This window comes from Dermochelys coriacea, chromosome 7, assembly GCF_009764565.3.
Source record: "Dermochelys coriacea isolate rDerCor1 chromosome 7, rDerCor1.pri.v4, whole genome shotgun sequence".
Classification (NCBI taxonomy): domain Eukaryota; kingdom Metazoa; phylum Chordata; order Testudines; family Dermochelyidae; genus Dermochelys; species Dermochelys coriacea.
Window position 1 is genome coordinate 124,673,999 of NC_050074.1, and position 13,557 is coordinate 124,687,555.

General features: G+C 61.6%; 1 protein-coding gene across 2 annotated transcripts; it reads right to left on the reverse strand.

The window, feature by feature from the left end:
- Window positions 1-560: 560 nt before the first annotated feature.
- LOC119859565 (collagen alpha-1(I) chain-like) lies at window positions 561-12,410 on the reverse strand. Of its 2 annotated transcripts, none has more exons than XM_038411851.2 (8): window positions 12,080-12,410; window positions 11,146-11,237; window positions 8,591-9,957; window positions 5,494-5,646; window positions 3,636-3,777; window positions 2,893-3,029; window positions 1,686-1,787; window positions 561-1,460 (listed from the first exon to the last, which is right to left on the reverse strand). In XM_038411851.2, exons 3-8 carry the CDS (start codon window positions 9,887-9,889, stop codon window positions 1,344-1,346), a joined length of 1,950 nt encoding a protein of 649 aa, XP_038267779.1. In that variant the 5' UTR covers window positions 9,890-9,957; window positions 11,146-11,237; window positions 12,080-12,410; the 3' UTR covers window positions 561-1,343. The 2 variants fall into 2 exon arrangements, with proteins under 2 accessions (XP_038267779.1, XP_043375038.1); XM_043519103.1 differs by having other exon boundaries at window positions 11,079-11,237.
- Window positions 12,411-13,557: the final 1,147 nt, after the last annotated feature.

Here is a 13,557-nt window from a genome sequence, read left to right on the forward strand (position 1 = left end):
AGGAAGTAAGTTGGGATTCGAAAATAAGGAAGAAGGAACTTGGATTTAAGCTTGCTGGACGTTCACCCCAATAAACATTGAATTGTTTGCACCTTCGGACTTCGGGTATTGTTGTTCTCTGTTCATGCGAGAAGGACCAGGGAAGTGAGAGGGTGAAGTAATAAGCTCTCTAACAATCCCTCTCCGAGCGCTGCAGTTAACCGAGCTAAGCCCCATCGGAGACACCCCAGGGTTGATAGAAGAATTCCTCCATGGGCATAGCTCGCGCCTCCCTCCCCAGTGTATTTACCACAGTGAGGGGCGAGCCCATCCCAGCGACGTGCGACATGCCCACACTGCCGGGGCACCAATGCAGCCCTGGCACGCTGCTAGTGTAGACACAGCCCTGACCTCAGCCACCTCCCTTTAAATAACAAGTGCCGGCAAAACGCACGTCCCGGAGAACTGTCGCCGTGGCACCAACCCCAGCGCAGAGGGCACCACCGTGTAACACACCCACGGGAAGAACGGTGAAGTTCCCGTTCACGGGACGGGCCACTCCTCAAAAAGGGAAGCTATCAGAGGGTTCAGCCAAAATATATGTATGGCAAAGGACTATTTTCTGCTGCCGAAGGATACGCTTATTACAAAGGTTGGGATGCATGATTATAAAAGTGCATCCTTGAAAAACCTGCTCATTGCCCTAAGTCCCCAGCCGGCCGGCTTCTGAGCCTGTCCATTTCCCCGATCTTACACTGAGCCTCGTTACCTTGTGCTAATTACTGGGACCACCCACGGGGCTCTGCATCCTGAAGGCACTTGGCAAGGGGGATCTCAGCCCCCCTCACAACCCTTCGGCTCCTCGCGGGTAGGAAAGCAGCATTCTCCACAGGGCGGGGATGGGGAAACTGAGGCATAACCGATGTGTCAAGAGAGTTGAAGGCCACAGGTGGAGCCAGGCGCTCTCGGGTCCCAGGCCTGCCTTCTTTGGGAACAGGGATGCTGGAGCGTTCCACAGGTCCTTGGCCAGGGCTGGGGGGTTTGCCGATGAGCCGGGGGAGTCGGGGCCCATCTGCAGGGTTTGTGGGGCTCCTGCAGCCAAGGGGCCAGCACAGATCTCCTCAGCGCCCCACCGCAATCAGTGTCATTCCTCCCACCTCGCTGAATTCATCGACGGCCCAGCCCAGAGCAGGGCGACCGGTGCCAACCCCCACACCCAACGCCCCCGCCCCGGTGCACCCACCCACGCACCCTGGGACGCCCCTGCCTGCAGCGTCCACAGCTGGATCCCAGCGCTCTGCCTCCAGGCATCCCAAGGACGTGCTCATCTCCGGAGGGGGGCAGCTGTGGGGCCTGGGCTTTGCTCATTTGGGGCTGGCCCCAGGGGCGTTGCTGCTCGGCATCTCACTGGGCTCCAGACTCTCCTCCTCCTCCAGGTGCTGGCACATGCTGTCCACCAGGGAGTCCAGGCCCACGAGCCCCTGCAGAGACCCAGACGGGGGGGGCGAGTTACCAGCATGGGAGGGCCCCGCTCTGCCCCGTCGGGGGGGCGGGTCCACTGAGCTCAGCTACCCCCACCGCCTGCTCCTGTCCCCTGCCCTGCCCGAGGACCCCCCCCAGTCCCTTCGGGAGACCGTCCCCCAGCCTGAGCCATCCCCAGGCCACCCAGTGCCAGCCCTTGCAGCTGTCCCCCGTGCCCGGCTTACCTGGGGCTGGGCCAGCAATGGGCGCAGGCAGGTTTTCACGCTCTTCCGGAAGGCGTAGGGGTCCTCGCTGCTGGACAGGCTGCTGGGGTCAAAGCAGACGCCCTGGAGGCAAAACAGGAGTGTGGGGAGCAGGTGAAACCCCACGCGAACCTGTCCCCCTCTCCCAGTCACTCTGGCCCCACCACCATGGCCCTGGGCAACAGATCATAGCTCTGAGCCCCCCACGCTATTCCCTGCAGCACAGCCACCCCCAGGGAGCGCCCCCGCCCGTCCCCCAGAGCACAGCATTCCCCAGGGAGCCCCCCGCCCCTCCCAGAGCACAGCCACCCCCAGGGAGCCCCCCCGCCCGCCCCCCCAGAGCACAGTGCCCCCAGGGAGCCCTCCAACCCCTCCTGCAGTGCAGCGCCCCCCAGGGAGCACCCCCGCCCGTCCCCCAGAGCACAGCATTCCCCAGGGAGCCCCCCGCTCCCCCCAGAGCACAGCCACCCCCAGGGAGCCCCCCCGCCCACCCCCCAGAGCACAGCACCCCCTAGAGAGCCCCCCACCCACCACCTGGCAGCACAGCACCCCCTAGAGAGCCCCCCACCCACCCCCAGGCAGCACAGCGCCCCCCAGGGAGCCCCCCCACCCGCCCCCCAGAGCACAGCGCCCCCTAGAGAGCCCCCTACCCACCCCCTGGCAGCACAGCGCCCCCTAGAGAGCCCCCTACCCACCCCCTGGCAGCACAGCACCCCCTAGAGAGCCCCCCACCCACCCCCCAGAGCAAAGCGCCCCCTAGAGAGCCCCCCACCTGCCCCCTGGCAGCACAGCATTGCCCAGGGAGCCCCGCTGCCCACCCCCCAGAGCACAGCACCCCCTAGAGATCCCCCCGCCCGCCCCCTGGCAGCACAGCACCCCCTAGAGAGCCTCCCACCTGCCCCCTTGCAGCACAGCATTCCCCAGGGAGCCCCCCTGCCTGCCCCCCAGAGCACAGCGCCCCCCTAGAGAGCTCCCCACCTGCCCCCTGGCAGCACAGCACCCCCTAGAGAGCCCCCCGCCCGCCCCCTGGCAGCACAGCGCCCCCCAGGGAGCCCCCCAACCCCTCCTGCAGCGCAGCGCCCCCCAGGGAGCCCCCTGCAGCAGGGGAAGGAGCCAGGGGAATGGGCTGTGGCAAGCCCCCTGCACAGGGACAGCGGGCGTGACAGCCTGGCAGAGGAGTGGGCCCCACCTGGGCCGTGTAGATCAAGGCTGCGCCGACGTCCCCGGGGTGGAAGTGGTGCCGTTTGCAGAAGCTCAGGAAGCTCAGCACCTGCTGCAGGGCTCGAGCTCCCTCCAGGCTGGACCCCTCGGGCGGCCGCCCCACAGCTGAGGAGGGCAGAGGAGACAGATCAGCGACCGGGACCCTGCAGCCCCAGGCTGCCTGGTCCCTCCAGCCAGGGCTACCGTCCCAGAGAACAACCCTCCCTTCCCTGGGACCAGGGAGCTGCCCGTGGCCACCAGAGAACGTGTCCGGCCAGCACCCATGGGTCAGACTCGGGACCGGAGACGTGGCAGCCCAGCTCCCAGCCCCAGGGCCCTCTAGGGAGCCGCTGGCACCGGGGGAACCTGCAGGGGGAAAGGGGCTGCCCAGAGTCACGCCACTCGGCTGGGATCCTGCCCCACACGCCTGGGAGCCCGGGGGGGGGCACTAGCCCATATCCCGCCTCTGGGAGCCCCTAGGCACTCAGGCCCTCACTTCCCTCTCCGGTGTCTCGGGCTTTCCCAGAGCCAGGTGGGTGGCAGCCGGGCCAGGGTCTCCCCAAGGCTGTTCCAGCCCGACCTGGGCCGGGTGCTGGGGATCTCAGCGCTCGCCTTCCTCCTGCCCCTCCATTAACGGGACACCGGCGGGAACCTCTCCGCTGTGGCCTGGTGTCCCGCGGGCGCCCATGGGCTGCCCCCAGCTAACCCCCCCGTGCCCAGCCGGGCGCTCACCGTGCACATCCCTGTCCTCCATGAGGTAGAGGATGGAGCCGTTGCGGTCGTACAGGACAGCGTAGGGCACCAGCAGCCCAGGGTGAGGGGGCAGGAACAGGAAATTGTGTAACATCTTCCTCCAGTCGGAGACCGCGGGCACCTGGCACAGAGAGGAGAGACTGAGGCTGCATTCTGGGCCCCAACCAGCATCAGCTGGGGCCCCCTAGTCCCAGGGTCCCCCCCCGGCAGCTCTGCCAGGGCCCCTCACTCCTGACCCGCAGCCCCCTGCCAGCTCAGCCCTGGCCTTCCCCCACCACAGCTCTGCTGGGGCCTCTCACTCCCAACCCACAGCCCTGGGCTCCCCCCACCACAACCCCTGAATCCCGACCTCCAGGATACACAGAGGCGTGTGGTTTGCAGGCTCCTCGGGGCAGGGAGCCCTTCTCTGTCTGCATTCCCTACAGCCCTGAGAACAGGGGTGCGAATGCCATTCCTGGCCCCTCCCTCCCCAAACACGCCTCAGCTCTGGACCAAGTCACCCCACTCCGACCCCCTCATTCAGGCCAGGCCCTGGGGTCAGCTGCCAGGTCTGGCTGAGCCGTTGCGAGCCAGGAGAAGCCGAAGCTGGCTCTTCCCCAGAGCTAAATCTGGCACCGGTTTCCAGAGGCCGCTGTCGACGGCCATCAATAGCGCTCGGTTAATTAATTTGATGGGAACAGCAGGGACCACACTTTGCATTTAGTGAAGTTCCGAGAACTTCCAACCTCATCTTCATAATTGGCCTCATAAATTTGAGGAAAGAGAGATATCAGCAAAGCAGGAGGAGGGAGAGGAGGAGAGAGGAACCGCTGCGCGCGGCAGAGAAGAGAAGTGGCTCCATTTGGCTTCCTTATTTAATTTTATTGCACAGATCCATCTTCCCCCTCCCTCCCCCAGCCCCCGCGCTCCCTGCTGGATTGACCTAATCATGATAAATTCAGATTCATTTCCCCGCCTGCACCGGCGGGGGGAACACGCTCATTACGCCCGCCCGGCCGCCACCCCATTAGCTCCTGCAAATATTTACTCATGAATATTAAGCTCTGCCATTAACATGCAAAACCCGCTGACGCCCCCTCTCCCCCCCAGCTCCTGGTGTCCTCACAGGTCTCCCATGCTGCGCTGGGCGGCCAGGCAGGTGTGATTAACAATTGAGATGCTTGGAGAAGCCGATGATTAAAGCTCGGTGCTCCCTGGGGATGGGGAGCAGAGACGGCGCAGGGGGTCCGTGTGGATCAGGCCCTGGGAGTGCTGAGGAGAGGCTCAGACACTCTGTGTCACCCTGACCCACGATCAGCCCAATGGCCTAATGGTTAGTGCTGGGCTGGGTGGGCCCCACTGTGATCCTGCCCCTGGCTCCCTCTCGCAGCCCCAGGGGCTGAGGATCAGGAGTGAGGGGCACCAGCAGAGCTGGGGGGAGCCCAGAGATGGGCTAGAAGGGGGCTGCAGGTCGGGAGTGAGGGGCACCGGAAGAGCTGGGGGGGCAGCACCGCAGCAGCAGGGGGATGTTCCCAGTTCCAGGACCTCCCACTCCATTTTCAGCTGCTGCAACATTTAGTTTATTTTTAATTTTCAGGACCATCAGATTCACAGCCAGTGGGGGGGGGAACCCCCCTTCCCGGGAAGCAGGAGCCAGGAGGCTGTCGAATGACAGTGCATTAGAGCTATGTAATGTCCTCATCGCTCACTGGGGGCCGCTCTCCCGGTTCTCCTCCCACTACGCAGCCCCACAGAGGCCAACGCAGGACTGTCCCCGGCTGGCCGGAGCAGGCCCAGTCGAGGACCCCTCTCCAGGGCTCTCTGGGGCTCCGGACAGGACAGTTCCTTGGCCATGTACCTTTTTCATCAGCATGCTTTCCCCGGTGACCCGGTCCCGCGCTCGGAACCAGCGATCTGCCAGCTTCTCCGTGACGTAGAACTGGCGGCCCAGAGCATAGTACAGGAAGAGGCTGGAGTTGGGCAGGGTCGTGGCCAGCTTTCGCCCATCCCGCTGTAAAGGAAAGGCATTTTAATTAACATAAGAATGGCCAGACTGGGTCAGACCAAAGGTCCATCTAGCCCAATATCTTGTCTGCTGAGAGTGGCCAGTGTCAGGTGCCCCAGAGGGAATGAACAGAACAGGGAATCATCAAGTGATCCACCCCCTGTCACCCATTCCCAGCTTCAGGCAAACAGAGGCTAGGGACACCATCCCTGCCCATCCTGGCTAATAGCCATTGATGGACCTATCCTCCATGAACTTATCTAGTTCTTTTTAAACCCTGTTATAGTCTTGGCCTTCACAACATCCTCTGGCAAGGAGTTCCACAGGTTGACTGTGCATTGTATGAAGAAATACTTCCTTTTATTTGTTTTAAACCTGCTGCCTGTTAATTTCATTGGGTGACTCCTAGTTCTTGTGTTATGAGAAGGAGTAAATAACACTTCCTTATTTACTTTCTCCACACCAGTCATGATTTTATAGCCCTCCATCATATCCCCCTTAGTCGTCTCTTTTCCAAATTGAACAATCCCAGTCTTATTAATTTCTCCTCATACGGCAGCCGTTCCATACCCCTAACCATTTTTGTTGCCCTTTTCTGAACCTTTTCAAATTCCAATATAATTTTTTTGAGATGGGGTGACCACATTTGCCTGCAGTATTCAAGCTGTGGGCGTCCCATGGATTTATACAGAGGCAATATGATATTCTCTTTCTTATTATCTATCCCTTTCTTAACGATTCCCAGAATTTGTTTGTTTTTTTGTCTGCCGCTGCACATTGAGTGGATGTTTTCAGAGAACTATCCACAACGACTCCAAGGTCTCTTTCCTGAGTGGTAACAGCTAATTTAGACCCCATCATTTTATATGTACAGTTGGGATGATGTTTTCTGACGTGCATTACTTTGCATTTATCAACATTGAATTTCATCTGCCATTTTGTTGCCCAGTTCCAGGTTTGAGATCCCTTTGTAGCTCTTCGCAGTCTGTCTGGGACTTAACTACCTTGAGTAGTTTTGTACCATCTGCAAATTTTGCCACCTCACTGTTTACCCCTTTTCCCAGATCATTTATGAATATGTTGAATAGGACAGGGCCCAGGACAGACCCCTGGGGGACACCACTAGTTACCTCTCTCCATTCTGAAAACTGACCATTTATTCCTACCCTTTGTTTCCTATCTTTTAACCAGTCACTGAGCCACAAGAGGATCTTCCGTCTTAGCCCATGACAGTTTACTTTGCTTAAGAACCTTGTTAAAAGCTTTCTGAAAGGGCAAGTCCACTATATAGACTGGATGGCATTCGCCAGGATAGCGAACCTCACCCCCACCCCCACCCCGTACGGCTGGCTGCATTTTCCGTTCCTAGATGTCAACATTTAGCCACATTCAAATGCATATTGTTTGCTTTTACCCAGCTTGCCCTGCGTCAGGGACCTGTCCTCTCCGTTACTTTCCACTCCCCCAGTGTGTGTGTGTTGTCTGCAAATGTTACCAGGGAGGATTTTCAGTTTCCTTCCAGGTGACTGATCACAATGGTAAGAGGTATAGGGCCAAGAACTGACTGTGGCGGGATTCCTCCAGAAACACCCCTGCTCAATGATGATTCCCCATTTATATTTTGAGACCCATCAGCCAGTTTTTAATACACGTCCCGTGGCCATGTTAATTTGATATCGTGCTAGTTTTTTCAGCAAAATATCATGCGGTACTAAGTCAAGCGCCTGACATGGCCTTTGGGGGTGAAAGGGAACACAAGCGTCTACAAGACAGCTGGGAACCAACCGGGGAGGGCCTTGCGTCAAGCCGCCTAGAGGTACGTGAACCTCACGGAGAGATCAGGCTTTAGGACATAAACCTGCAGGGTCAGGAAGGAATTTTGACAGCAGCTGTACAATTAACCAGGTGCATTATGGGGATTTGGCCTGACTGTGGGTCATAGGTGTAATGCTGGCAGACCTGGCACGAGGTCTCCCGGCCACTGGCAAATACACAGCCAGAGTCCGGCTCACCTGTGGGTTAATCCTGCTAACACAGGTATTCGATTGATCAGCAGCTGTGGTGTGAGTCTCTGTGACTGCGAATCGCCGCACAGGAAAGGGGCATTAACCAGAGTGAAGAACTGCGGAGGGCCCAGGAGCTCCGGGGCTGGAGAGCGTCTCGGAGGGCGGGTTACCACCCTGCCTGTCCACACCCAGAGAGTTATGTGCAAACGCTGGCACAAACTCAAGGGGAAACAATGGGGGTAAGAACATAGGAGCTGCCAGGCTGGGTCAGACCAACAGACCATCTAGCCCAGTGTCCTGTCCTCAGTATCCTGACAGCGGACAGCGCCAGCTGCTCCCGAGGGAATGACGAGAACAGGGCAGTTATCGAGTGGAGGGAGCTGGCTAGCTGCTGCTCGGGTCCATCAGGGAAACCAGTTGGAGGCTTGGCGTGAGCAGCAGGCTGCATTTAAAAAGGTGCAGGACTAGAATTGCCGGGGGCTGTGGGTTGGCGTGAGGGCACCAGTGGGAGACTGTGTGTCAGGATCAAAGAGCATCGCAAAGCTGGGGAGCGGGGGGGAGTATAGGGCTGGGATAGCCGGATGTGGGGTGGGGGCTTCAAACCAATAATCTCATTGAATCAAGGACTGTCCCTGCCTAGCTGTGTACCGCACCTGGCACATTAGGGACACTCCTGTAATCCTGGAGTTCTCAACCTTTTCCATACCAGGACCCCTCCCATTTAGCCAAGACCCCCACCCCCCTTAGCAGTAGGGGATGCCCTGGCAAAGAACCCCTGCTGGGGGTCTCAGTTACCAGCAGGTTCGGGGACACAGGGCAGCAGCCGGCTGTGGGCACTTGGGAGTGGGGTTGAGCCTGAGACAGGTTCCTTGCCCGCTCAGCTCCCTGCTGGGCAGCAGTGACTCCTGAGACGGGCACCTGCCAGGCGAGCTGTCGGCACTCACCATGGGCAGGACGGCCAGCCCCAGCGCCGGGTGCTCCTCCACTCGCCCCAAGACCAGGCCAGAATCCAGGAGCGAGAAGCAGCCGCCCTCAGCGTCCAGGAACGTCCGTCTCAGCTCCTCCAGGAGGGACAGGCCGCACGCCTTGGTGAGCCTCCCACAGGCATCCTCCACGGACGTCTTTGTGGGAGCACTCGCACCCGCGGGCCCCTGGTCCCCGATTCTCTGGGCCTGGCTGGGTGGCTCCTGGGAGACGGGCTTGCTGCTCTGACGGCCCGGGCTGACTGAGCCAACAGAGCTCCCGGTGCCCGGCCGCCACCCCAGCTCGGTGCCCCGGGGCTGTCTCGTAACCGCGTCCTCCTCTGTCCCACCAGGACCTTCTGGTGGCAGCTCCTCTCCCAGTGGGTGTGCTGAGGGGGGGCCTGGCTCAGGGGGGGCGCCCGGGGCCAGCCCGTTGCCCACTGGATGGGGGATGTCCCGTGCCCCTTCCCGGCTGATCACCGGCTCCCTCACGCCCTCGCTCAGCACTATGCTGCTGTCCCACCGCGGCTCGGCTGCCGGTTCCGATGCCATGGGGTCATGCCCACGGCCTGCGCCCTCAGCCCGGCGTGCGCCCGCCCTGCCCGCTGAGAGGCCAAGAGCTGCGCTGGGAGAGATGCCTGCACAGCCCTGCTCTTCCTGGAGAACACGGTGACTCTCGGGCGGAGACACATCCCGTCCCGGCTGCACGGAGCAGAGCCGAGCTTCAGCCCACGGGGAGCAGCCTTCTGGGATGGGGGGCTTCTCCAAGGCTGAGGGGGGAGCCGTCCCATCCTCCAGCCCTGGCTTGGTCTCTTGGCCCTCCCAGAGCTCTAGATCCAGGCCTTTGAGGCCCCCGCACCTCCCTGGCTCTCCCCCAGGCCTGCTGCCCAGCCTGGCCGTCCCGGCAGACAGCTTGCCATGCTGCAGGGTCAGGCGGGGGTCTCGGTGAGGGGGCGCAGAGTTGGTCCCGAAGCTGAACGGCAGGGTGGACTGGCCAAAGCCCTTTCCTGGGCAGGTCCCCGGGGGCAGCTTGGGGTAGGGGGCGTTCCAGAGCCGGCAGCCGGCGGCAGGCTGGGCTCCCGTCTGCAGCTTAGCGAGGCCACAGCAGCGGCAGGCGGCGGGAGAGGGGGGGCCCTCGTAGCCCGGCGCGGGCAGCGCCCCCGTCTCGCTGACGGCCGTCTTGATGGCGTGCTGATGGCTCCACGTCCCCCCCGAAGGCAGCAGCGCGGCGGTGAGGTCGATGTCCGTCTCCGTGGTGATGGGAGACCCGGTGCGCTGCATGGTGACCCCGCACAGATGATGGCTCCCCAGCAGGAACAGCTGCTGGGCCCCTGCCCTCGGGTCCGGCCCTGGGAGGAGACAAAGGACAGCGGTGTCAGGTGCAGGCCGCTGGGCTAGCTAGGCGCTGGGCCTGCGGGTGCAACTTGCTCCCCGGCTTGGATCCAGCCCCAGGGCCCGTCACTGACCCGTTCCCTGAGCAGATCTCCCAGCCTGGGGCCGAGGAGACAAAGGGAAGTTCAGGGTCTGTTCCCACCCCAGGCAGGCCCCCAGCCCACCCCGGATCCAGGTCTGGGCACGCGGTGGATTCTCAGTCGCGTAGCAGGGGCTTTCCACTGCTCCCTGGGTGTCCCACATGGGCGGGTGCTGGGTGGGCACCTACCCCGGCCAGCCCTGTAGCGACCCTCTAGGGTAAGGGGGGGTTGGTGCCCCAGCCCCATTCAGTCCTCGGCCCCATCTTGGGGTCGCCAGTAAGGGGCCTGGTTAGTGCCCAGCATGGGGGCTGTTTGCACGTGGACACCCATCCCCCCGGAACCGGGCTGAGCCCGACCCGCTTGGCACAGGTCACCACTGGTGGTCCCCCTATCCGGTAACCCGCAGAATGTGATGCTGTCTCCTGGCTGCCCTGGAGGCTGGAGGGGGCTGATCGGCGGGGAGCTGGCAGGCGATCAGGCCCCAAGCACTGGCAGCAAAGAGCCAGTAGCCCCGGGGGGCTTTGAAGCAGGGCTTGGAAACGCACCAGAATCAATGAAAAGGAGGACTTGTGGCACCTTAGAGACTAACAAATTTATTTGAGCATAAGCTTTCGTGAGCTACAGCTCACTTCATCGGATGCAGAATCAATGAAGGAATTCCACAAGCCTGGTCCGCACACGGACTTGGCGGAGCAGCCACAAGAGGGTGCCGTTTTCACCCCAATGCTCACGGGCCGGAGGAGCTGGCCACGGTTTGCCATGGCCCCTATACGGGGAGTCAATGGGACAGCACCACAGCCAAGCCTGGGAGCCCGAGGGGCCAGGCAGGGCCTGGGGGCCCCGCTGCCTGCCTCAGCCCCGTCCTAATGCTTTGAGAGCAAGAACGGGTGAGCTTCTGCACCACAGGGCCCCGCTGCCACCCTGGCTGCGAGCTTCCTCCCCGCAGTGCCCTGCCAGTAGCAGGGTCAGTCCCCTCCCGGGGACTGAGTCTCTGTTACCTGTGACCTGTCCCCACCTCTCCATCACTCACTCTGTTCTCAGAGTTTTTCCCACTCAGGAACTTACTGGATTCTCCCCGACCTCAATGGCGCCCAGGATCTGCCCCACAAGCCCTGCACGGACACACGCTCACGGCTTGGCACCAATCCGGGGGTCAGCTGCAGAGAAAGGGGACTGTCAGTGTGGGAGACGGCTCCTGAGGGGCGGGTGCTCTGCACCCTGTACCCTCCCTCAGCCAGCAGGTGGGGCTCTAGGCCTGGCATGAGCAAGGCCTCAATCCTGCCCATCAGAGCAGGGTTCAAGCCAGATCCAGCCACCCACTGTGAGCTCCCTGGCAGCAGTGCCCTGTCAATGCCCCGCCACTCCCCAGCTCAAGCCCCTTTTCCAGAAAGCCTAGATGGGACCCTGCCTAAGGCTCATCTGACTCTGGTTCCAGCCTGATGGGATGTGCCGAGAATCGCCCCCCTCTCCGCCCCCCGCACACACACGGGCCCTATCCTCACACCCAAGTGTTCAGTGAAGCATCTGAATCCAAGCCCCACACCCCAGACTGGCTGCACCAGAGCCTCACTGCTCCTTCTCTGCACGGTTACCCAGGATCACTATCAGCCCCTGAAAACCCCATCAGTGCCAATGTGACCACCCCAGTATCCCAGGCTGCCGAACAGAGCCCCACTGGGACAGAACTCTGATCCCCCTCCTGCACAGGCCCTGACCCCAAAGAGAATCCCCATCAGCTGTTGGCAGTACAGGGCCAATGACACACAGCACAGTGGCTCCAGCTCCATCCAGCAGAGGGCGGCAGCTGCAGAGCACCCTGGGTGGCTTATTGCTACATTCTCCCTCCACCTAGAGACAGCACTTTGCTGTTTTCCCACCCAAGCGCACGGCCCCAGATCCAACCTCCTACCCCACCCTCCACCCCCAAACTCTGGTGCTGGAGCCAGCCGCACAGATCCAAGGGCCTGCATGAAACCCCCACCCGGGCAAGGCCCGTTACCTCGGCCTGGGTTCCTCCGGCCTACGTTCTGCAGCTCAAGCCTGAGCGCATCGACTCTGCGACAGCCACCCCAGCTTCCTTCCTCTCCACCCGGTCACGGAACAGCAACAGCGAGACGGTAAGGGGAGGAAGTGCAGCTGCCAGACCCTAGACAAGCAGCCCTGGCTGGACTCTGCCCCACGGAGCCTGACCCGCAGTGGCCTGTCCAACCCACAACGAACTTCAAGCTGGGCAAGCCGCCCGTCCCAGGGGATCTAAGCAGTTGTGGGACATCGGTGCCAACCAAGGCCAGCCAGAGCAAGCCCCAGTCAGATGGAAAGCGAAAGCAGCTCCCTCCCCTGCGCATGTGCAGCCAACTCCAGAGGCTGGGCTTTGCCAGCTGCCCTGGCTTTGTGCCCAGCACCAGCCCACGGCTTGTTAAGGGCCCAGGGCGGCTGCGTAGGCAGCATCAGGTGGACGGGGTCGGTTTGCCGATAGCTCCATCGGTAGTGGGATGGGGTCCTCATGGGTTAGAGGCCCCCTGGGGTTGGCAGAGGCTGGGACTGGTGCTCCGGTGGTTTTCGGCACCAAACCCACAGCAACGTGAGCATCATGTCTGCTGTCCAACCGTGATCCTGACTCCAGAAGGGGCTTCCCGGAGGATCTCACCTCTCCCAGCCCCTCGCACAACCTCGGCCCAGAACACTCCTTTCCACCAGAGACCGGCACCAGCCACCGAACCGGGGGTGGGTTCAGAGCACCCCGAACCACAGGGTCATTGTCCGGGGGCGGCTGGGAAAGGGGGATCCAGACCCCTCAACCTCTATGAAGCAACGACACAGACGAGCTTTGAGCTCCGCTTCTGCGGCAGCAGCCCAAAGAGCAAGGTGATGGACCCTTTAGCAATGCCACAGCAGGGTTGGGAGCCCAGGCCTGTTTCTGCCCAGACCGTCCCTGTGGCACAACAGGGGCCCAGAAAGGCTGTGAGCATCGCCTCTCTAGCAGGTTGGTGTCTTCTCCCAGAGGGACCTGGCCCAGAAAGTGAACTCAGGCGACGTTGCCTGGCTCTTCTGGTCCCAGGGGGTGGATGGGCTGAAATCTTCCTCAGTGCTCCCCACCCAGCCGCCCAGGGGGTGAAGCAGGGAGCCAATGAGGAGTGTGGTGTGAGATTGGCCCAGGGTGGAACAGGCTCATTAGCGAGGTTACAGCAAACTCAGGACAGGCCCCGGCATCAGCATCAGATGGGAGTGGCCTGAAGCGCTGAGCACATCGTGCCAGCTATCCTAGTGCCCTGTGTCCGGAGTCACCCCAATGACCGGGGGCTAGTCCTCCACAGGGAACCCCAGGAGGACCTGCCGGGCCAGCGCCCCTCACCTAATCACAGCCCCAGGCAGATGGCCAGGCTCAGCGGCTTGGATCAGATCCTGCTGCTGGGGGAGAAAGGAGTGGAACGAAGATGGACAAAGCTGCTGCAGTCGCTACGCTGGGCGTACGGCCCC

What these genes read in the sequence shown, in the direction of transcription:
- LOC119859565 (XM_043519103.1), bottom strand. Translation starts at nt 11,103, where the DNA reads ATGGAGAGGTGGGGACAGGTCACAG. An exon ending in GGAGGACAGGGATGTGCACG is followed by an intron (nt 3,030 to 3,635) that starts GTGAGCGCCCGG and finishes TGCCCTCCTCAG; the next exon opens with CTGTGGGGCGGCCGCCCGAG. An exon ending in CATTGCTGGCCCAGCCCCAG is followed by an intron (nt 1,461 to 1,685) that starts GTAAGCCGGGCA and finishes GGGTCTCTGCAG; the next exon opens with GGGCTCGTGGGCCTGGACTC.